The sequence below is a fragment of the Cherax quadricarinatus genome, chromosome 16, assembly GCF_038502225.1.
Source record: "Cherax quadricarinatus isolate ZL_2023a chromosome 16, ASM3850222v1, whole genome shotgun sequence".
NCBI lineage: Eukaryota > Metazoa > Arthropoda > Malacostraca > Decapoda > Parastacidae > Cherax > Cherax quadricarinatus.
Window position 1 is genome coordinate 18,479,811 of NC_091307.1, and position 24,902 is coordinate 18,504,712.

At 42.3% G+C, this 24,902-nt stretch overlaps 1 protein-coding gene across 2 annotated transcripts in view; it reads left to right on the top strand.

Annotated features, from left to right (window-relative positions):
• Window positions 1-19,489, top strand: part of LOC128688931 (thioredoxin-related transmembrane protein 2 homolog) — a 39,148-nt gene extending 19,659 nt beyond the window's left edge. The window contains exons 3-6 of one of the 2 annotated variants that reach the window (XM_070085447.1): window positions 2,061-2,244; window positions 2,482-2,677; window positions 16,519-16,639; window positions 18,207-19,489. In XM_070085447.1, coding sequence (XP_069941548.1) covers window positions 2,061-2,244; window positions 2,482-2,677; window positions 16,519-16,620 — 482 coding nt within the window. In that variant the 3' untranslated portion in view covers window positions 16,621-16,639; window positions 18,207-19,489. Of the gene's footprint in view, window positions 1-2,060; window positions 2,245-2,481; window positions 2,678-16,518 lie in introns of both variants that reach the window. The other variant, XM_070085445.1, reaches the window with a different exon arrangement.
• Window positions 19,490-24,902: the final 5,413 nt, after the last annotated feature.

Below are 24,902 nucleotides of genomic sequence, written 5' to 3' on the forward strand. Positions count from 1 at the left end.
ACAACAAAAGAGTAAGCCTGTCTTTCATAGGCTTGTGTCCTGGCAGTGCCTTTTCCTCCTGCGTGATGTAGGTCCTGCTTGGCATTTTCTTCCAAAACAGGCCTGTTTCGTCACAATTGAACACTTCTTGGGGGTTTGAATCCTTCAGTCTTTATGTACCCCTGGAATTCCTGCACATACTTTTCAGCCACACATTTGTCAGAACTTGCAGCCTCGCCATGCCTTACAACACTGTGTATTCCACTACGCTTCTTAAATCTCTCAAACCAGCCTTTGCTGGCCCTAAATTCACTATCAGCAGCACTTGTTCCGGGAGTTTTCTTTAGAAGATCCTCGTGTAACTGTCTTGCATTCTCAGAAATAATAGATTCTATAACACAATTCTTTTTCCTTAATCCACAATAACAACTTTTCCATCTCTTCCATTATTGGTGACCTTTGTTTCATTAGAAAAGTTACTCCTTTTGCAACATTAGCATCCTTGATTTGTTCTTTCTTTGCCAGGATGGATGTAATTATTGATTTGTTTTTCCCGTATATATCCTGGCAAGTTCCAACACCCGCATACCACTCTCATATTTTTCAGTCACTTCACACTTAAATTCCATGGTGTTTCTCACTTTCTTTACCACAGGAACTTTACTAGGAACTTTCTTTGGAGCCATGGTTACTTTTTTGCAGTTGCACTGACAAAACAACATGAAAAACAAGCAGAATGTTTGGGTGAAGGAGCAGAAGCTTCCTCACACACCGAGAGAAACAGCCAAACTGACGCGCAAGCGACCCCAGCTGGCGGACGAACGCATTCCAAACGGCCAATCACCAAAATAACAGCCGATCACCAGAAGCCGAAAAACTGGCCAATCACAGAGTTGGCCGATAACAGGAACGGCCGATAACCGAGGGTCCACAGTATATAAAAACACGCAGTGTTTATATGTGATGTATGTTTAATAATAATCACTCTTGGGCACATTGTCATATTTTAGGTTAATATAGACATTTTCATTAATCCATCTATGATATTTTCTTCAAAATTATATAAGAAACACATTACATAACATATAAACATGCAATGTTTATATGCTATCAAGTGGAGAATCGGGTGGAGAGTGAACATTACGTTTTCTCTGATTCAGCATTAGAGAAAACTGTGAATCTGGCGTCTCGCCCAGTAACTGCCCTTCATATGCGTTAGTTTACAATTCTCGGCAAGAATTATTCATTACTTCTCCCTTTGTTTATGGTGGCATCTAAAGGTAGTTGTTAGAAATGATTAAACTCAGTGAACGTGGTAATAATGTGGCTGTGTAGTGTAGCCCAGGGAGGCTATACTACACAGAGGGGAGAGGGAGTTAGGGATTCCCATCTCCCTTTCTCCTCCTGCCTTCTTCAATACACCAACAAGAGTCTTCAATATTATTATTATAATCAAGGGGAAGCGCTAAACCCAGAGGATTATACAGCGCCTGGGGGAGGGGGGGGGATGTGGAAGGCATTCAGGCTTAATTCGGGGAACTGGAGCACAGATCCAATTTCCTAAATCAAGAGCCCCTCACCAACATCAAGGAACCTTCCTTGAGGGGAGAGTCTTCAATAAAGGTATGTAATGTTCATTTATCATTAAATTTGTGCTTTATATTTATTTCTCATTGTTTTCTGTGTGTAAAACTAAAGTCATTCTTTAAAAAATGTAATATTTTGTTAATATTTTTGGGTGTCTGAAACAGATTAATTGGATTTACATTATTTTTTATGGGAAATATTATTTCGGTTTTCGGCCTTTTTGGATTTAGGCCGACCTTCTGGAACAGATTATGGCCGATAACTGAGGGTCCACTGTACACTAAAATGTTATAAATGGTGCAAAGGGGACATTAAAACAATATCAAAGATGGTTGACACAAACCCACTACCATTATAGTATGCTCCTTGCTTAGCAACGAATTCATTTACCTACATGGTCTTGGGAACAGAACTCAGTCATTAAGTGAGAAGAGATAAAAATCATTTGTAGATTTTTCAAAATAAAACTTAGCTTATCTTCTGATTTATTTCAGTTCATTTCCTGGTGGTTGGAGAGCCGGTATACCAAGGTCCAGAAAAAGTGATATACTTCCAAGGCAAGGAACTAGATGAGGAGCTGGCACGAGACAAACATTGTCTCTGGTACATCACCTTTTTCACTGCATGGAGTCCTGCCTGTTCTAGTTTGGCTCCCATTTTTGCCAAACTTTCTGCTGAGTGAGACATTATTTTTGTTTAACATTATGCTATTTGGAATTTATCCCTCTACAACCAGTGGCTGTTTATTTTTTTTGCCTTAGGGGAATTGTAGATTTTATGTAAATTTTGAATAAGTAACAGGAGTACTGAGCAACCTTCAGCCAGTTTTTCATGTATATTTTTGACAAAGAATGATTCATAAGGAAGATAAAAGTGAATTTTTTAAAGAAAATAAAAAATATTCTGTTTCCACAGATACACCCTAGATAACCTCAAGTTTGGCAAAATTGATGTTGGACGTTACCCAGAAGCAGCAAAACACTATCATATAAATGATAGCACCTTCTCTCTCCAACTTCCTACAATATCTTTCTTCAAAGAAGGCAAGGAGGTTGAAAGGCGACCTAGTTTAAATGCACAGGCAAAGTTTCAGAAATTTTATTTCACAGAGGTTAGTGCAATTTAACATGAATTTTGTATTTTTTGGTTTCTAATGGCATGATTTCCCAAACAAGAAATATAAATATGAAGGCTTCAGTTAGAGAAGCTGAGAAGAGTAGTGCCTCTTACACTGAAAATAAGGTGAGGGTGTTGCAGTCCTGTGGGTTGCATTAGCTCTTTGATTTCTCTGCTTGGAAAAGCAAGTAGAGAGTCATTTATTTAATTGTAAATATTTTTTTTTATAAAACCATTACAAGCATAGGTATGGGACACAGTATCGGCTGAATTTCCGAGTAGCTAAGGTGAAGTAATCTGCATTTTATTTGGATTTACTACCCCAAACTGAAAATGTATCTGCAGGAGTCTAGCTGAGCCCGTATATACATTGTATGTACATGGTTTGTTAGAATACTTTTGAAAAAAATTTAAAGTTACTCCAGGAATTTTCAAGGTCAAGAAAAATTGCAAAGCTTAGCCCTTTTTGTAAGTTAAAAAGGAATTATTGCAGAATATTCAGAGCAAGCCAGAATTTTTCAGCAGTTACTTATCATTTTGCTCAAAAAAAGACAAGAATTCTATTGGATTATGTTTACATTGCCAAGTTAAATAATATTTCATCACTACTATAAATTTTATTTGTTTAATGAATCAATAAAAGCAAACATTTATTAATTTTTATATTTCAGCTTTATCAAAAATCTTAACAGCATTCTTTACTTAGCATTTTTCACATTTTGTCACTGCTCAACTGTTTACATAAATTATTATTATTATTATATTTATGGGGGAGCGCTAAACCTGTAGGATTATACAGTGCATGTGGGGGGGGAGAGATGGAAGGTCTTCAGGCTTAGTTCAGGGAACTGGAGCACAGATTCAATTCCCTAGACCTAGAACCCCCACCCCTTGAGGAGTGTTTATATAAAGTTTTTTATTTATAAACATTTGCTACCTAATTATAAGTTTTCTTTTCATGTCTGCTGTCTCTTACCAAAGCAGGATAACACAAAGAAGGAAACATATTATCATTCAGTCACTCTCTCCAAAAGTGTGCCAACATCACATTTCAGATTACCCTCTTAACTGCAACATTCCCACCCCTCCTTAAGAGTGCAGGCAGTCTTTTCTACCTTAAGTCCAGATGAACAGTTTCCCTGAATCCCTTCATAAAAGCCACCTTGCTTACATTCTAAACAACACCTCCATCAAAATCACCTGGCCCCATTCATGCCTAACTAACACACACAAGCTTACTGAATGAGTGCTCAAGCCTCTTTGACCTCTCCTTTCCCCCATCTTCTGCTTGTCTGTCACTCCAAATTTATACACCCTCTTCATCACCTACACCTCTCCATCCTCTCTACATCTACTGATACTTCAGCACATCACCCAACTTTTTTTTTTCCCCTCTTCTTTGGTTGACCTCGCCCATCATGGACACATCTGCTCGCATGCCCACCCTCTCCATGCTCCCTTCAATCTGATATTCAATTTAGTTTATCACGTCCCTCTGATTTTGACATTACATGTATGGTACTTGTAGCAACTTTGCCATATACAGGTCCTCCATCACAAATCCGGCATCATTGGGACCTGTAGTGTGCCGGATTACTGAGTTTGCCGAATTACAGAGTGGTTAGGTTAGAATACACTTAATAAAATTAACCAACTTGACTTGCACACTTCATTGAACATCGGCAAAAATTGAACATTTCCGCTACTTTGAGCTCAATTTCAAGGTACTTTTCATTATGAAAGCAATCAAAATCATGTCTATTTCTGTAATATATCTTCCATTCTATCAAATGAGTCCAAAAAATGAGAATACAACCATAAAAACCACACGAAAATATACTGCAAAGAGGCGGCTAATGGCTGAGAAGTGAACTCCCTTATTTATCGTCCGTCTTTTTTATTTTTGTTGTACGTTAAGAAGCATCTTTCCATCATACATTGCCCAAGTTTCAGTGAGATAGTCCAACAAACAACCGAGAAAAAAAAATATTTACCAAAAATCATATATGGCAAGCCCAAGCCAGGTACTGGAAACAAGTCACTTTGACTTTTCTGGGTTATCCTAGGTTCTCTATACATACACTACTATGTATGATAATCTATGTAACTGTATTTGTGTATACCTGAATAAACTTACTTACTTCTAGTCTGTCAACTGAATACAAGAAACCGCCCATTCACTTATTTCAACTACCCAATAAAGTGGTCAGAAATTGGCAATTTGGCCGATTTCACACAAATTTCAACAGATGCCAATTTCAAAATAGGGTCCAGAATAAACAATGCAGACATTCCTGGCACTAAAATAACATTTTCTCTGTTCATTAGTCACGGCTACAGGCCCCTCTTATATTACTCTTGCTTACCATTTGGAATTTTTATTCACAAAAAAAAAAATAGAAGATTTACTGTTATGCAGACTACTGCATTATTTTAATAATTGTATAAATAATATCAATCCATTCTTGACTCCGTACTGGAATTTGGACTGGCAGGCGGACAGGTATTGGACGGTGACGTCATTTGTTTACTCTTGAGCTTCGCTAAAGAATAGAACATTTTCGCTACTGTGAGCGCAATTTCAAGGTAATTTTCGTCATGAAAGCAATCAAAATCATATCTATTTCTGTAATATATCTTTCATTCTATCAAATGAGACCGAAAAAATGAGAATATAACCATAACAACCATACAAAAATATACCGCTAAACGGCCGCTAATGGCTGAGAAGTGAACTCCGCTATTTGTGGTCTGATTTCTTTCATTTTTGGTGTACGTGAAGAAGTATCTTTCCATCATACATTGCCCAAGTTTGAATAAGATAACCCAACAAACAACTGAGAAAATAATAATATAATAATAATAATATCTTTATTTACTACACGTACATGTACATGGCATACAGGCCTAGCTGACATCAGTGACATACACCTACCATCTGACTTACGACCTGCTTGACTTACGACCACTCGACTTACGACCACTCGACTTACGACCGTGTTTTTTATGCCAAATTTCTGGGAAATAAACAACTATTTGTGTTGTACACAGTGTTTATTCTAAACCTTATGGTATAAAATACAGTACTAACAGCATAAAAAGTAAAGTAAAACATGAAATACCAAAATAAAACAATAAAATATAGTCATTACAAAAATGTGATGTTGATATTCAGTAGTAAAGTTCGACGTTCGACTTACGACCATTTCAACTTACGACCGGTTTCTCGGAACCGAACTCGGTCGTAAGTCGGATGGTAGGTGTACTACTTTATAGAAAGCCACTTGTTATGCTGAGTATTTCAAGAAAATTAGGTCAGTGTCCCAGGATAACATCCACACTAGTCGGCTAACACCCAGGTACCCATTTACTGATGGGTAAACATAGACAACAGGTGTAAAGAAACACGCCTAATGTTTCTACCCTGGCTGGGAATCGAATATTTACCAAAAATCATATATGGCTAACCCAAGCCAGGTACTAAAAATAAGCCACGTTGACTTTTTTGGGGTTATCCTAGGTTCTCTACACATATGCTGCTCTGTGTGATAATCTATATAGAGAAAATAACTTTTTTTGTTTCATGTTTATGGTGGAGTACGAGTGTATATCACAGCCCTGTGCTATACTCCGTTTTCTCTAATATAAGCCACCAAGACAAGGATAGGAGAATGGTATTTGTTTACCATATCCTCTTCATAACTCTGTCGAACTGCTCGGTGTTATGCCAAATATTATTCATTCTGGAGTATTTAACATGTTTTATGTTATTTATACCTCTTCAAGGGGGGCTCCTTGGCGTGGTGAAGAGGCTCTTGGTCTGAGGAATTAGCCCTGTCGGTCTTCTTCCTCAGACCGAACCTAATTACCCCCCATTCTCCCCTCCCCTATCCCATCCTCCCCTTTTTCCATTCCTCCTCCTCACCCCTCCCTTTTGCCCTTCCTCTTTTTGGCCTTTGGGATTTCTCCCACAGGCGCGCTAGTTCCTAGGTAGGGGAAAGGACACCGGGGTCCATCCCATTCCGTTGAGGTTCTTGGCGGTGGCGTAGTTTGCCATGGAATCTGGATTGCCTGGGGATGTCCCGATCCCTCTCCGGTATCCCGGAGTAGCTTTGGGTGTCTTTCGGGCGACGGGTGTATCTCTGGAAGCTACCTTTCGGATTCCGGGGGTGGTGGCCGAAGGAGGTATGCTTTGTGGCGGATATCCGGCCGCCCTCTCTTTTGTCCACCAAGGTAGCTCGGCAGATGTGAGGTTGCTATCCCGGATTGCTGGTTTACTGGCATGAAGGGTAGGGTATGGCACGGGTTCCATGCTGCATCTGCGCTACTAGCGGTGTTGAGATCCTCTTGGGCGCGGAGGGAGATTTCCGGCCCTTTCATTCCTCCTGGGAACTATTCCTCCCCGCTCCCCCCTTTTTTTATTCTTTTTTTTATTTTTATTTTCTTTTCTTCTTTCTTTTTTTTTCTTAAAAACAAAAAGCGAAGGAGTAACCTAACCATGGCAGCCCTAGTCCATGAACCCACTACCCCCGGGCCCCTTCTTGATACAGCACCCCATTCTGACCCTGCCTTGTGTTTAGACCACTCTTCGGACACTCCTGATGCCCCTGTACCTCTTGCTGGTGCTGTTTCCTCACCCGCTTCAGGTACCGGGGCTTCAACTGACTCCTTCGATTTGTCTGAACTCCGCTCTCCTTTGACTATGCTTCCGGCTTCTCCCTCTATGGTACGGCAATTTTCGAATCGCCCGCCCATTTCACGCCGGACCAACTCCGGTCCTACTCCTAAACGCCAACGTCAATCTCCTGATGATGCTCCTTCGTTACCTTCCCATTCTACTCGGAAAAGACCGACACGTCAAGCACTCCCTCTCCACGCTCAGTTTCGGACCACACAATGGACTAAATTCTTTACTTTAAGACCGACTTCTTCTTCTGCCTACCTTTCTGACCATAGTATTGGCAAAGCGCTCCTTCGTCATGTTGATAGAGATATTTCATTTCATGCTCTCAAGAGCGGTATGCGCATCGTCACTGTCCAGAATGCTGCCCAAGCTCATGATCTTTCTCTCTTTCGAATATCGATACTACTCCTGTCACTATTGAAAAACATCTTTCTCTCAATTCTTGTAGTGGTACTGTCATTCTGCCCCATACCATAGTCCAACAGAATTTCCAGTCATGTGGCAATGACATTTTTGAACAGCTGGAACTCCAGGATCTCCCAATCCTCAAAGTAGACACTTATGTCCTTCCTGCCCGGGGGCGGAGACGTTACCCTTGCAATGTGGCTCGTTTAACTTTTGACAGCCGAGAACTCCCGTCCTCTGTATATGTCGCGGGACATCGGTTACAAGTTCGAAAGGTGATACCTACACCGCAACAATGTAGAAATTGCTGGCGTTTTGGTCACCCAGCGAAATATTGCAGATCTATGGCCGAATGCCCAGTCTGTGGTGCCGACGACCATTCTAATACATCTTGCAGTCAACCTCCATCTTGCCTTAATTGTAATGAAGCTCACCCTTCGTACTCCCGCCGTTGCCAGGTCTACTTAAATGAACGTGAAATCCGTTGCCTCAAAGAGGCAGAAGGTCTCCCTTATGCTATGGCAGTTACTCATCTCCGCCTCCAAGGGAGACTACCCCGTGTTTCTTATTCTCATGTTTCCAAACATCCCCCACTTCTGGGGTCCCATCTTCTGCAGCCTCCTCTGTTGTTACCCCTCCCATAGCCACTACGGCATCTAATCCTTTTGCTGTCCTTGGCTCTGACGTCCCGACTACAACTCAGTCTGTTCTCACATCTTCATGTCCTTCCTCACAAGCCCCAGTATCGACAAGACCTCGTACGACACCTAATACCAATCGCCCCTCTACTCAGAAGTCCAAAAAATCCACATTGCTCAAATCTTCTTTGCCCCTTCCTTCCCTTCTTCCACCTCCACACTTTACCTTTCCAGTCTCTGTACCTAGTTCTTCCCCTCTCTCTGGCTCTATTACAAGTGTGGAGACTCACCCTCCTCCTCGTACTATGCCTTCCACCCCCGTCCCCTCCCAAGTTTCTCCCTCTTCTGCCACCTCCCAGGTTTCTGCCTCTTCTGTCCCCCCCCCCCACACTTCATCTCCAGTCCCTTACACTCTTCCCTCCCCCTCTACTTTGGTACAGTCCATTACTGTCCCAATCTTTACTCACCCTCCTCCTTCTATCTCCAATATGGTCTCCCATACATCTTTGAATTCAGAAACACTTGAAGCCATTTCAGAATATATTGCAGAGACTAAACCTTCAATGGACACTGATTCACTTCCTGTTCCTTCTTTTCCCTCTCCTCCATCTTCACAACCCCATTCTTCGCAACGCTCCGTTCCTTCGCTCCTTGAACGTCTTCCAATGCCACCACACATTGACTTTTCTAGCCCCTCTAGTCCGTAGGTGCCTTTACCTACAGATTCCTGATATTTTCTTCATCGCCAATCATGGCCTATTTACAGTGGAATATCCGGTGCCTCAGGGGTAATCGGGGTGAGCTTCAGATGTTGCTTTCCAGGTTTTCCCCTGTTGGTGCTTGCTTACAAGAACCAAAATTACACTCGGCTGTTTTCCAACCTATCTCAGGCTATAATTTATTGTATTCTTCGGATCCTTTCTCCGATGGGACCTTTAATGAAAGTGCCCTTCTTCTACGCAGTGATATTCTGTACTGTCAACTATTTGTCCATACCTCGCTGCATTACACTGCAGCCCGTATCCACTTGCATAAGTGGTTTACAATATGTTCTTTATACATGTATCTCTCTCCTTCTCGAGCATTTTCTATCCCAGACTTTGCCTTTCTTGTTTCATCCTTACCACCACCACTTCTGTTACTTGGTGATTTTAATGCCCACCATTTCCTCTGGGGGGGTCTCATTGTGACTCACGTGGCATCAAGTTGGAGGCTTTTCTCGCCTCTCACCCCCTCCATGTTTTAAATACAGGTACTCCCACCCATTTTGATCCTCGTACTCATACTCTCTCTTGCATCGATCTATCAGTCTGCTCTTCCTCCACTGCACTAGACTTCACCTGGTCTGTTCTACCAGACTTACATGACAGCGATCATTTTCCGATCATTCTTACTTCTCCTTCCTATTCACCACCTTTCCGTAGCCCTCGCTGACAATTTGATCGGGCAAATTGGGATCTTTACTCACACCTCACTGCTTTTAGTGAGGTTCCTTCTTCATCCTCCATTGATGAGCTCCTACACATCTTCTCGATGTCAGTTTATACCGCAGCTTCTCATTCTATACCCCAAACCTCAGGCAGGCATTCTCAGAAGTGCGTGCCTTGGTGGTCTCCTGCTTGTGCTCATGCAGTACGTTTGAAACGTGCTGCATGGGGCAGGTACCGGTACAATAGAACTGCTGAGAGACTTCTTGATTTTAAGCAGAAGCGTGCGATCGCTCGCCGTGTCATCCGTGAAGCTAAACGCATTTGTTGGCGAGACTATGTTTCCACCATCACCTCTGCTTCGTCTATGAGTGCAGTCTGGAAAAAAGTGAGGAAATTGAGTGGTAAATACTCTCCTGACCTGGCTCCTGTTCTACGGGTCGCTGGTGTTGATGTAGCAAACCCTCTCGACGTTGCCATTGAACTTGGCACACATCTGGTCCGTATTTCCCGAGGGCTCCATCTATGCCCCTCGTTTCTTTCCTCAAAGTCTGCCAGAGAGTTAGTACCCTTGGACTTTTCTTCTCTCAGAGAAGAACAGTATAATGTGCCTTTTACACTTCAAGAACTGGAGGCAACGCTCTCAGCTTGCTGATCATCGGCAGCTGGGCCTGACGACATTCATATTCGTATGTTTCAACATTTACATCGGTCAGCCCTTGTAGTCCTCTTACACCTCTTCAATCTTATTTGGGCACAAGGAGTTCTTCCCCAGCTGTGGAAATCTGCCATTGTTCTCCCTTTCCGCAAACCGGGTACTACAGGACATGATGCCTCCCACTATCGCCCCATCGCTCTTACTAGTGCAGTTTGCAAAGTGATGGAACGTCTCGTAAATCGACGTTTAATGTGGTACGTATTTAGAGACACACAACAGTCTCTTCGCTAGTTAATATGGCTTTCGTAAGGGTCATTCTACCATAGACCCCTTACTACGCTTGGATACGTATGTTCGTAATGCCTTTGCGAATAATCACTCAGTTATTGCCATATTTTTTGACCTTGAGAAGGCATATGACACAACTTGGAGGTATAATATTTTGGACCAGGCCCATTCCTTAGGCCTCCGAGGCAATCTACCATCCTTCCTTAAGAACTTTTTAACTGACAGACAGTTCCGTGTTCGAGTCAATAATGTTCTTTCCCCGGACTTCGTCCAAGCTGAAGGTGTCCCTCAGGGATGTGTTCTAAGCACAACACTGTTTCTTCTTATATCACTCTCTTATTTACCCCTATCTCACCTATGGAATTTGTGCATGGGGCTCAACAACAATTAACCATCTCAGACCACTAATTACCCAACAAAAGGCTGCAGTTAGAATGATAACAAATTCTCACTACAGGCAGCACACTCCACCAATATTCAATACACTAAACCTACTCACCATACAAAACATCCATACTTATTACTGCACCTATTACATACATAGAACACTTAACTCTGATATTAACCCTCCCCTCAAACATCTCCTTGCCAACCTCAACAGAACACATGACCATAACACAAGGCACAGATCACTCTTTGATGTTCCTCGTGTCCATCTCACACTATGCAAAAACTCAATGCACATAAAAGGCCCTAAAATCTGGAATTCATTACCTGTAAATATAAAAGAAACACTACCTGTTTATAAATTCAAGTCTCTTCTCAAAGATCACTTACTCACCCAAAACCAAATAAATACTGAATAACTGAACCTTATAAATTGTATATCTTAAATGTTTCTCACAATTGTATCACATAAATGTTAAACCTAAAACCGAATCTAACTTTATTATTTTTTAAATACACTACCTAACAGAATCCTTCATATGACTGAATGCAACCATATGACCTGTCTTTGTAATACTCACTTGTGCTTTATAGTAATCTGTTTACATTAATGTTTTATCACTGATTTCATCATTGCTTAGTTAATCTTAAGTTAATTTTAAGCCAGCCCGTAATGCTATGCATAGTATAAGTGGCTTTGGCATGCTGCTCTTATCTGTATTTTTTTGTACCTCTGTATGTGTGCTCAAATTGGAAATAAATAAATAAATAAATAAATGATTTGGCCTCTGTTCTTCCACCCAATATTTGGTCATCACTCTATGTTGATGACTTCGCTATTGCTTGTGCAGGCGCTGACTGTCATCTTATTGCAGTTTCTCTCCAGCATGTGGTCGACCGTGTTTCCACTTGGGCCACCACACATGGGTTTAAATTTTCAAGTACCAAAACTCACCAAATTACTTTCACTAGACGCTCTGTTATCTCCGATCATCCTTTGTATCTCTATGGCTCCCGTATCCCCGAACGTGATACAGTCAGGTTTCTAGGCCTTCTCTTTGACTGTAGGTTATCCTGGAAACCTCACATTACCTCTCTGAAGGCAACTTGTCACAGCCGGCTAAACCTTCTTAAAACCCTTGCTCATCTTTCCTGGGGAGCTGATCGTCGAACTCTGCTTCGCCTACATTCAGCCCTCGTTTTATCGAAACTCGATTATGGTGACCAGATTTATTCCGCGGCCTCTCCTGCTACTCTCTCTAGCCTTAACTCTATCCATCACCAAGGATTACGTTTGTGCCTTGGCGCTTTTCGCTCTTCCCCTGTTGAGAGCCTCTATACAGAAGCGAATGTTCCATCCTTGTCTGATCGCCGTGATGCCCATTGCCTTCGCTACTATGTACGCTCTCATGATCTACACAATCCTTCCATTTATAGAATGGTCACCGATATTAGTAGACATTCTTTATTCGTTCGCCGCCCCTGTTTGCTCCGTCCCTTTTCTCTTCGCCTACATTCACTCTTGTCTTCCCTTCAGTTACCACCTTTATATGTTCATGTAGCATCTCACTTTTCCCTACCCCCCTGGGAAGTTCCAGCTGTTCGGGTCTGTTCTTTCTCACTCCCTTGCTCGAAAGCTCAACTGCCTACGGTGGCTTCCCGCTCTCTTTTTCTTGATCACTTCCTCTCCCATTCTCATGCCACCGCTGTGTACACAGATGGCTCTAAGTCTTCAGACGGCGTCGGATTCGCAGCAGTGTTTCCGGACAGCGTCGTGCGGGGGCATTTACTATCTTCAGCTAACATTTTTACTGCTGAACTGTATGCCATTCTTGCAGCACTTATTCATATCGCATCTATGCCTGTGTCATCATTTGTAGTAGTCTCAGACTCCCTTAGTGCTCTACAGGCTATACAAAAATTTGATACATCTCATTCCCTAGTTCTCCGTATCCAACTTTGGCTACGCCGTATCTCTACCAAACATAAAGATGTTGTTTCTTGTTGGGTCCCTGGTCATGTCGACGTACAGGGCAATGAACAGGCAGACACTGCTGCGCGGTCAGCAGTACATGACCTACCAATTTCCTATCGAGGTGTTCCATTTCTGGACTATTTTGCTGCAATAGCTACCCACCTTCGCACCCGTTGGCAGCAACGTTGGTCAACTCTGCTCGGTAACAAACTTCATTCTATTAAACCGAGCATAGGTTACTGGCCGTCTTCTTGTCATCAGTGCCGAGGTTGGGAGACCACTCTCTCCCGCCTTCGCATTGGCCACACTCGTCTTACTCATGGGTATCTCATGGAGAGGCACCCTGTTCCTCTCTGTGAGCAGTGTCAAGTTCCAGTATCAATTAGCCACATTCTGTTAGACTGCCCTCTCTATCAACGAGCACGCAGAATTTACCTCCAACGTCGTCTTCGTTCTACTACTCTCTCTTTACCTTCCCTTCTTGCTGATGGACCCTCCTTTAATCCTGACTCTCTCATTGACTTCTTGACAACGACTGATTTACTCCACAAACTCTGATGATACTTTTCGCACTCCCCTCAACCCTTTCTAGTTCAGTCTCTTGCTGCCCTTTACCCTTTCACCATCCACTACCCCGCTGTCATCCATAACCTATTACTCATCCATCTCCCTTTTGCCACCTGATGCCCTCGCTTCCTTCCTGCCCTGCAGCGCTGTATAGTCCTTGTGGCTTAGCGCTTCTTTTTGATTATAATAATAATAATAATATGTTATTTATATTGTTTCTTACGTCATATTAGATCAATTGTGATAGGCAAATAAGCTGTAGTGTTGATATTAGCGTAATAATAAAGCATATTCTCCTGCTTCATGAGACTGAGCTCATGGCAACCGACAGTGGCTTCAAAGCCACCTTATCTTTAATGGATAATGTACTCTGTAGGTGCTTTACATAATGAGAAGCATTTCTTTTATTCATTGGAACCATGGCCAGGGCTAAAAGTAAGCAGGTTAAAACAATAAATGGAGAAAAAGAAATTGGAATGACTTATGCAGCAAGTAGCGCCACCAAACAGTACCAGCAGGTTGGTGTGGCGACCCTGGAAATTTGAAATTATGCTAGCCAAAATTAGTGCCGAATAACTGAAGGAACCGAATAACTGATTGCCGGATTTGTGATGGCGGACCTGTACTCTGTTTTAGAGAAATTTATACGGTGTCCATGTTTATGTGGAGTGTAATGTAACAGTGAATTCTTTTAACGTTCTACATTTTCAAGTACAGTTTTGTACATTTACCACTACACAAGGGTTTAAACATTGTTCAAACATTAACAACCACTATCTAGTTAGCCACCATATAAAGTTGTTAAATAATACTGTATTAATGATGAACACCAAGGAGCAAAAATGTCGTCTAAATAGCGGAGCCAGAGTGAAGGGCGCACATCAATAGTAGGAAGAACAGCAGTTTCGAAGTATTCCATGTGAAGATTAGCAAGAAACAGGAGATAGAAGAGAGCCCATAGCAACACCGAAGGTTTGAGAATAATATTTGCCTTTGGTGTCGCTATGGGCTCTCCTCCATCTCCTCTTCTTGTTAATCTTTACATGGAATACTTCGAGACTGCTCTTCTTCCTACTGTTGATGTGCGCCCTTCACTCTGGCTCTGCTATGTAGATGACATCTTTGCTTTTTGGCCTCATGACTCTAGTCTCTTCCAACCATTTCTTGATGCCCTTAATAATCTTGCCCTTTCATTAAGTTTAAAGCTGAATGGGAATCTCATTCCTTGCTTTCTTTCCTTGATGTTCATGTCTATCGTTCAGATACAGGTTTTGCTTTTTGTGTACTGCAAGCCTATGCACAGTGGCATGTACATTCACTACTTTTCTTATGCATCCTCTGTCAAGAAAACTGTTCTAATGTCCCTGTTTCTCCGTGCTCTCCGCATTTGATCCTCAGTTACTTGAATCAGAAATTTCCACTCTTCATAATTCATTTTCCCGTCTTTGCTACCCTTCCCATTTCATAGACTCTGCCTTCTCATGTGCTCAATGGACTTTCTTCTCTCTCAAACACTTTACTGAGAACTCTCCTGTCCTCTGCCTTCCCTGCATTTCCAGTCTTTCTAATCTCAAATCTCTCCATTCCTTAGACATCAAACTTACTTTTCGCCAGACTAACACTCTTTGCACTAATCTAGTTCATACCTCTCCTCCCTCTATAGGTGCTCCTGGTGTCTACTCTATTTCTTGTTCCTCCTGTCCTCTTCAGTACTTTGGGGAAACTGGCCTTTCTCTTTCTGACAGACTCAGAGAGCACAAAAGTAGTATTAGTCTTGCCGACACCAACAGTGCTCTTTTCTGTCATGTCAGAGATCACAGTCATCCTATTGACTGGTCTTCAGCTAAAACTGTCTACCCTACTTCTAACTTTCACAGTTGCCATCTGGTTGAATCCTCCCTTATACACAACTTTCCTTGTATGAATCTTAGTCCTGGCTTTGTCTCTGTAGATGTCTTCCTTTCCCATTACATTGTAAAATGCTCCAAACTTCAGAACACCCGTGACTTAACCCGATTCTTTTTTACCCTTTTCCCTTTTGGGTTTTCTTTCTTCTGCCTTGGGTATTTGGTCCATTATTATTTTTACCCTCTGTGTTCTTTTTCTACCCTTTGTCAGCCCCTAGCTCCCTTGCAGTGCTCTTCTTTATTAGTATTTGACCAACTCCTTTACTACTACTGCTACCTTTACCACTACTTCTCTTCCTCCTTCCTCTCTTGTCCCATCCCTGTCTGCTGGCCTATATATACGTACTCCCTCCTCTCCTTTGTGTTAGTGTGACTTTGTAAATGGTCCAAGTCGAACCAAAACGTCATCATAAGCTCCTCTCTCTCCTGTGTGTGGGTTAGTGTGTGTATATGTAGGGATATACTGTCTTGCTTTTTGTTGGGGGTCAAGGACCACCACAACTTTACTGTAATATATATTGGGCCTGGGTAGCACAAGCTTCCATAGTTAATTGCTGCTTGTCCATTTTGTGTTGTAAGCGTCTTTGCAAGTTTACCATCAATGTTTTTCTCCCACATTCCTATCAGTATTGATTGTTCCTTCCTACCTGTTTATAATGTACACATTTTAACATCCTGTCTTCCACCTGAATTTTAAGTTTGTCCTACTCTTATAGGTCAGGGATGGCAGCAGTACTAACTTGCAGTCCTTTACCTCTGAAGCAATAAATCTCCTTTATAATCCTTCTTAGGTATTCATTCAGTTTCTTTTTGCACTACTATGTCTTAATTATCCTACCATTGTTGTATATTTGCACAGTGCTTATTCTCTGTTACTCAGACTTGCCTTCTTTTTTACAGGATAACATAAAGGCTGCTTTTGATTTAAATAACGTTTATGCAGAGTGCCAGAAGATTTTAGATGCAAAGAAACCAAAGGAAGATCATGCTAAGTCCGAGTAATGCCAAGAAGTTTCATGCAGTAAGCACCATTGAACTTTTATGAATAATAAAGCATTTATTACTTTCCTGTAAAGTATGGTAACTATGCTCATAACATCAACTTGTATAGTACTGTATTGTACTATTGTGAAACAGATAATGATCCTTAAGAAAATAATTGATGTTTCACCAACAAGCCTTGTTTTTCCATTGTACATGAAAATTTGATAGGATAGATTGAAAAAAATAACTTGTGGAAAACCAAGTGGTTTAGTATTTGATTATTTTGTTCATGATAAGCTTTCAAAAAGTACACGTGTAACACTTCATGTCTTTATTATATGTATATAGGAGCTCACTTGGACACATGAATTGAAACAGCACCAAAATGATCAGGAACTCCAGAAATACAGTTTTTTAGAATTCCATTATTGCAACCAACTCCATCATACAAAATAGTTTATATATATCTGCAGTTCTTGATGCCATTAAGCCCCCAACAGTGATTTCATAAATATTACTACAGTGGACCATCCCTTTTCATCTTTAATTCCTGCCAGTCTCTCCAGCGAAATGTGAAATCGACTAAAACTGAAACCATTTTCCCCACAAGAAATAATGTATATCCAGTTAATCAGTTTCAGACATCCAAAAGTTTGTTTTTTTCTCTCAACAAGTCAGCCGTCTCCCACCGAGGCAGGGTGACCCAAAAAAGAAAGAAAATACTTTCATCATCATTCAACACTTTCACCACACTTGCACATTATCACTGTTTTTGCAGAGGTGCTCAGAATACAACAGTTTAGAAGCATACACATATAAAGATACACAACATATCCCTCCAAACTGCCAATATCCAAAAGTATAAACAAAAAATACATTTTACAGAGAACTATATTCCACAGCTTATTTATCTATAACAATTCATTCAATATGACATAATAAACAATATTAATAACAAAGAAACATGATGTATACTCTAGAATGAATAAAATGTCATTACATATGTGAGGAGTAAGTAGTAGTGATGTTGGGTTTATAAGGGCCACTGAGGGAAGCTGTACATATTAGTGGTAGGCAGCAGCAGCAGAAGCTACCAACACTATTCACACAAACAATGTACATAATTTATAAATAAGAAATATCTACACTTACTGTACCTTGGAGATGCTGGCATTGGTTTAGGGTGGTGGAAGATAGGCAGGGCGGCATACGTTTGTCAGTGCCCTATAGACCTCAAACAATGGAGGAGTCAGTTTTGTGCCATCCTTTTTCTCACTTAACTTACTTGCTCCACTGTTAATGCTATACTTTATCACTGGCTGGCGCAATAGCCTTTATTGACTCCTGCTGGTTTAGTATCTTACATATCGAAGAATCACTGAATCACTAAAGGCACATTCTCCCCTCTCTCTCCTTCCTCCACTTGGGTACTTTGCTGTGTGTTTTTTCTTGAATTCTATCGTGTTTCTTACCTTCTTTATCAATGGGCTGGGACTAGCAGCTTTCTTTGGGCCCATAATGGCTTATTTAGCAGTCACACACAATAAACGAGTGCAAAAAAACAATGAATTACGTATTACAAAATGTTTCCTATGGCCTCGCAGGATGACGATCACTCACCGAGAAACAATGCGACACTGCCTCAGAATGCGTGTGGGAGGCTTTGTGTCTGCGCAGCACTTAGACATGTACCATACCACCGACGAGAATGGAGGAAAGCAACAGAAAGTGAGCCAATAATTTTACGGAAAAAATTTGTGATAACGGAAATGGGCGAAAACAGAGCCCAACGAAAAGGGAGGGTCCACTGTACCACATTGCTCATCAAGCCTGACCATTTTTACCAGACACCAATCAAATTTACACATCCACTAGCAAACCCCCCACCCAAGCTTTTATGACTACTACTGCCACTCCACCTCTCTTCTTATATTAGGCATCTTGTCTGTATTAGATTGAGCTTGTGGTACGCAGAATGTTGAATAGTACTCTGGTATTGCACATTTAGTATCTTAATCAGAAGAGTGTTTAAAAATAATTTTAACAAATATGCAGCGAGTCTTCATGAATAAAAGCTTATTTTTAGCACCCTTGTATTAGTTTTAAGCTATAAACTTGGAGTAGACATGTTCAGAATGAGAACAGTAGCAGTAGCTTGCTTGTGATTACAAGATTGAGAAAAGTGTATTATTATTATTATTACAATCAAGGGGGAAGCGCTAAACCCGGAGGATTATACAGTGCCTGGGGGGGGATGTGGAAGGCATTCAGGCTTAATTTGGAGAACTAGAGAAAAGTGTAGCATGTATCATGTGATGTCTTCTGGAAGGTGAATGGCAGCAGCATCACTAGAGTTACCTGGAGAGAGTTCCGGGGGTCAACGCCCCCGCGGCCCGGTCTGTGACCAGGCCTCCTTAGGTCAGTGTCCCAGGATGCGACCCACACCAGTCGACTAACACCCAGGTACCCATTTTACTGATGGGGAACATAGACAACAGGTGGAAAGAAACACGTCCAATGTTTCTACTCTGGCTGGGAATCGAACCCAGGCCCTCGCCGTGTGAAGCGAGAGCGTTAACCACCAGGCCACCAGAGCCCCTGAATACTTGGAATAATTTTTATGCATATGGAAAATGAATCATACAATGTCTGCAATAAGTGACCCATTAATGTTTAAGTACATAAATAGAGCATGCCATGGGCAAACATACAGCAAATACTGAAGACATAATAAATGTAAAGAAATCTCGGTGAATTATTATTATAATCAAAAAGAAGCGCTAAGCCACAAGGACTATACAGCAAATCTCGGTGAAAAAAAAAAACGCTTTAAAAGAATTCCACTTTACTCTTGAAATTTTTCAAATACAGAACAGCAATCTAAAAATTTGTTTCACTCATCCTTTGAGGTTGAGTATTATTACTATTTCCCTTAAGTTCCTAGCATTTTACACACTTCCTATAAGATTTGGTAAAGTCACTACACAGTTTTGAAAATGTAAGATTCCAAGAAGCTGTTTATATTAATATTACTGTATTGCACAAAAACACTTGTAGAGGGCATGAGTGTAACTAACTACTGGTTATTTTTAACAACCTTTTTTTGCTTTAATCTGAAAATAGTGTTAACACGGGTAAAATATTTCACTGCACAACGTCAGCTCATTCAAGTATCCTTTAGAAACAGGAAACAGACCATTTATATTATAATCAAGGGTCATACAGCACCTGGGATAATGGGCATCAGTCAGATTCGATCCAAGTAAAGGGATTGGATCAACGTACCTTCTTTTAGGCAAGGCTATTCATAAAAAAAATAAAATAAAAACAGTATTACCATTGCTCATACAGTTCCCACAACCACAAAAATAAATCTCAAGAAAGAGGCTAATAGGCTGCAGAGATCTCTGCACTCTTTAAGGACTCTGAAATTTGCTTATGAAAGTTTAGTACAGAATTTTCTTTTATATACTTTATGTACTTGTCTACTATATGAATTGACTGTTGAGACAAGCATTAAGAACTATGAAGCTCAGTCATTTGATTTGATTTCAACTGGGTAAAAGTGCTAAGCATTTAGGAGTCGTATGGTGCCTGGGAATGAGAGGCAATCAGTTTTGATCCAAGGGAAGATTATTATTATAATCAAAAAGAAGCGCTAAGCCACAAGGACTATACAGCGCTGCAGGGCAGGAAGGAAGTGAGGGCATCAGGTGGCAAAAGGGAGATGGATGAGCAACAGGTTACGGATAACAGCGGGGCAGTGGATGGTGAAAGGGTAAAGGGCAGCCAGAGACTGAACCAGAAAGGGCTGAGGGGAGTGCGAAAAGTATCATCAGAGTTTGTGGAGTAAATCGGTCGTTGTCAAGAAGTCAATGAGAGAGTCAGGATTAAAGGAGGGTCCATCAGCAAGAAGGGAAGGTAAAGAGAGAGTAGTAGAACGAAGACGACGTTGGAGGTAAATTCTGCGTGCTCGTTGATAGAGAGGGCAGTCTAACAGAATGTGGCTAATCGATACTGGAACTTGACACTGCTCACAGAGAGGAACAGGGTGCCTCTCCATGAGATACCCATGAGTAAGACGAGTGTGGCCAATGCGAAGGCGGGAGAGAGTGGTCTCCCAACTTCGGCACTGATGACAAGAAGACGGCCAGTAACCTATGCTCGGTTTAATAGAATGAAGTTTGTTACCGAGCAGAGTTGACCAACGTTGTTGCCAACGGGTGCGAAGGTGGGTAGCTATTGCAGCAAAATAGTCCAGAAATGGAACACCTCGATAGGAAATTGGTAGGTCATATACTGCTGACCGCGCAGCAGTGTCTGCCTGTTCATTGCCCTGTACGTCGACATGACCAGGGACCCAACAAAAAACAATATCTTTATGTTTGGTAGAGATACGGCGTAGCCAAAGTTGGATACGGAGAACTAGGGGATGAGATGTATCAAATTTTCGTATAGCCTGTAGAGCACTAAGGGAGTCTGAGACTACTACAAATGATGACACAGGCATAGATGCAATACGAATAAGTGCTGCAAGAATGGCATACAGTTCAGCAGTAAAAATGCTAGCTGAAGATAGTAAATGCCCTCGTACGACGCTGTCCGGAAACACTGCTGCGAATCCGACGCCGTCTGAAGACTTAGAGCCATCTGTGTACACAGCGGTGGCATGAGAATGGGAGTGGAAGTGATCAAGAAAAAGAGAGCGGGAAGCCACCGTAGGCAGTTGAGCTTTCGAGCAAGGGAGTGAGAAAGAACAGACCCGAACAGCTGGAACTTCCCAGGGGGGCAGGGAAAAGTGAGATGCTACATGAACATATAAAGGTGGTAACTGAAGGGAAGACAAGAGTGAATGTAGGCGAAGAGAAAAGGGACGGAGCAAACAGGGGCGGCGAACGAATAAAGAATGTCTACTAATATCGGTGACCATTCTATAAATGGAAGGATTGTGTAGATCGTGAGAGCGTACATAGTAACGAAGGCAATGGGCATCACGGCGATCAGACAAGGATGTAACATTTGCTTCTGTATAGAGGCTCTCAACAGGGGAAGAGCGAAAAGCACCAAGGCACAAACGTAAGCCTTGGTGATGGATAGAGTTAAGGCTAGAGAGAGTAGCAGGAGAGGCCGCGGAATAAATCTGGTCACCATAATCGAGTTTCGATAAAACGAGGGCTGAATGTAGGCGAAGCAGAGTTCGACGATCAGCTCCCCAGGAAAGATGAGCAAGGGTTTTAAGAAGGTTTAGCCGGCTGTGACAAGTTGCCTTCAGAGAGGTAATGTGAGGTTTCCAGGTTAACCGACGGTCAAAGAGAAGGCCTAGAAACCTGACTGTATCACGTTCGGGGATACGGGAGCCATAGAGATACAAAGGATGATCGGAGATAACAGAGCGTCTAGTGAAAGTAATTTGGTGAGTTTTGGTACTTGAAAATTTAAACCCATGTGTGGTGGCCCAAGTGGAAACACGGTCGACCGCATGCTGGAGAGAAACTGCAATAAGGTGACAGTCAGTGCCTGCACAAGCAATAGCGAAGTCATCAACATAGAGTGATGACCAAATATTGGGTGGAAGAACAGAGGCCAAATCATTTATAGCAAGGAGAAAAAGTGTTGTGCTTAGAACACATCCCTGAGGGACACCTTCAGCTTGGACGAAGTCCGGGGAAAGAACATTATTGACTCGAACACGGAAATGTCTGTCAGTTAAAAAGTTCTCAAGGAAGGATGGTAGATTGCCTCGGAGGCCTAAGGAATGGGCCTGGGCCAAAATATTATACCTCCAAGTTGTGTCATATGCCTTCTCAAGGTCAAAAAATATGGCAATAACTGAGTGATTATTCGCAAAGGCATTACGAACATACGTATCCAAGCGTAGTAAGGGGTCTATGGTAGAACGACCCTTACGAAAGCCATATTGACTAGCGGAGAGACTGTTGTGAGTCTCTAAATACCACATTAAACGTCGATTTACGAGGCGTTCCATCACTTTGCAAACTGCACTTGTAAGAGCGATGGGGCGATAGTGGGAGGCATCATGTCCTGTAGTACCCGGTTTGCGGAAAGGGAGAACAATGGCAGATTTCCACAGCTGGGGAAGAACTCCTTGTGCCCAAATAAGATTGAAGAGGTGTAAGAGGACTACAAGGGCTGACCGATGTAAATGTTGTAACATACGAATATGAATGTCATCAGGCCCAGCTGCCGATGATCGGCAGGCTGAGAGCGTTGCCTCCAGTTCTTGAAGTGTAAAAGGCACATTATACTGTTCTTCTCCGAGAGAAGAAAAGTCCAAGGGTACTAACTCTCTGGCAGACTTTGAGGAAAGAAACGAGGGGCATAGATGGAGCCCTCGGGAAATACGGACCAGATGTGTGCCAAGTTCAATGGCAACGTCGAGAGGGTTTGCTATATCAACACCAGTGACCCGTAGAACAGGAGCCGGGTCAGGAGAGTATTTACCACTCAATTTCCTCACTTTTTTCCAGACTGCACTCATAGAAGAAGCAGAGGTGATGGTGGAAACATAGTCTCGCCAACAAGTGCGTTTAGCTTCACGGATGACACGGCGAGCGATCGCACGCTTCTGCTTAAAATCAACAAGTCTCTCAGCGGTTCTATTGTACCGGTACCTGCCCCATGCAGCACGTTTCAAACGTACTGCACGAGCACAAGCAGGAGACCACCAAGGCACGCACTTCTGAGAATGCCTGCCTGAGGTTTGGGGTATAGAATGAGAAGCTGCGGTATAAACTGATGTCGAGAAGATGTGTAGGAGCTCATCAATGGAGGATGAAGAAGGAACCTCACTAAAAGCAGTGAGGTGTGAGTAAAGATCCCAATTTGCCCGATCAAATTGCCAGCGAGGGTTACGGGAAGGTGGTGAATAGGAAGGAGAAGTAAGAATGATCGGAAAATGATCGCTGTCATGTAAGTCTGGTAGAACAGACCAGGTGAAGTCTAGTGCAGTGGAGGAAGAGCAGACTGATAGATCGATGCAAGAGAGAGTATGAGTACGAGGATCAAAATGGGTGGGAGTACCCGTATTTAAAACATGGAGGGGGTGAGAGGCAAGAAAAGCCTCCAACTGAATGCCACGTGAGTCACAATGAGACCCCCCCCAGAGGAAATGGTGGGCATTAAAATCACCAAGTAACAGAAGTGGTGGTGGTAAGGATGAAACAAGAAAGGCAAAGTCTGGGATAGAAAATGCTCGAGAAGGAGAGAGATATAAAGAACATATTGTAAACCACTTATTCAAGTGGATACGGGCTGCAGTGTAATGCAGCGAGGTATGGACAAATAGTTGACAGTACGGAATATCATTGCGTAGAAGAAGGGCACTTTCATTAAAGGTCCCATCTGAGAAAGGATCCGAAGAATACAATAAATTATAGCCTGAGATAGGTTGGAAAACAGCCGAGTGTAATTTTGGTTCTTGTAAGCAAGCACCAACAGGGGAAAACCTGGAAAGCAACATCTGAAGCTCACCCCGATTACCCCTGAGGCCGCGGATATTCCACTGTAAATAGGCCATGATTGGCGATGAAGAAAATATCAGGAATCTGTAGGTAAAGGCACCTACGGACTAGAGGGGTTAGAAAAGTCAACGTGTGGTGGCATTGGAAGATGTTCAAGTAGCGAAGGAACGGAGCGTTGCGAAGAATGGGGTTGTGAAGATGGAGGAGAGGGAAGAGAAGGAACAGGAAGTGAATCAGTGTCCATTGAAGGTTTAGTCTCTGCAATATATTCTGAAATGGCTTCAAGTGTTTCTGAATTCAAAGATGTATGGGAAACCATATTGGAGATAGGAGGAGGAGGGTGAGTAAAGATTGGGACAGTAATGGACTGTACCAAAGTAGAGGGGGAGGGAAAAGTGTAAGGGACTGGAGATGAAGTGTGGGGGGGGACAGAAGAGGTAGAAACCTGGGAGGTGACAGAAGAGGGAGAAACTTGGGAGGGGACGGGGGTGGAAGGCATAGTACGAGGAGGAGGGTGAATCTCCACACTTGTAATAGAGCCAGAGAGAGGGGAAGAACTAGGTACAGAGACTGGAAAGGTAACGTGTGGAGGTGGAAGAAGGGAAGGAAGGGGCAAAGAAGATTTGAGCAATGTGGATTTTTTGGACTTCTGAGTAGAGGGGCGATTGGTATTAGGTGTCGTACGAGGTCTTGTCGATACTGGGGCTTGTGAGGAAGGACGCGAAGATGTGAGAACAGACTGAGTTGTAGTCGGGACGTCAGAGCCAAGGACAGCAAAAGGATTAGATGCCGTAGTGGCTATGGGAGGGGTAACAACAG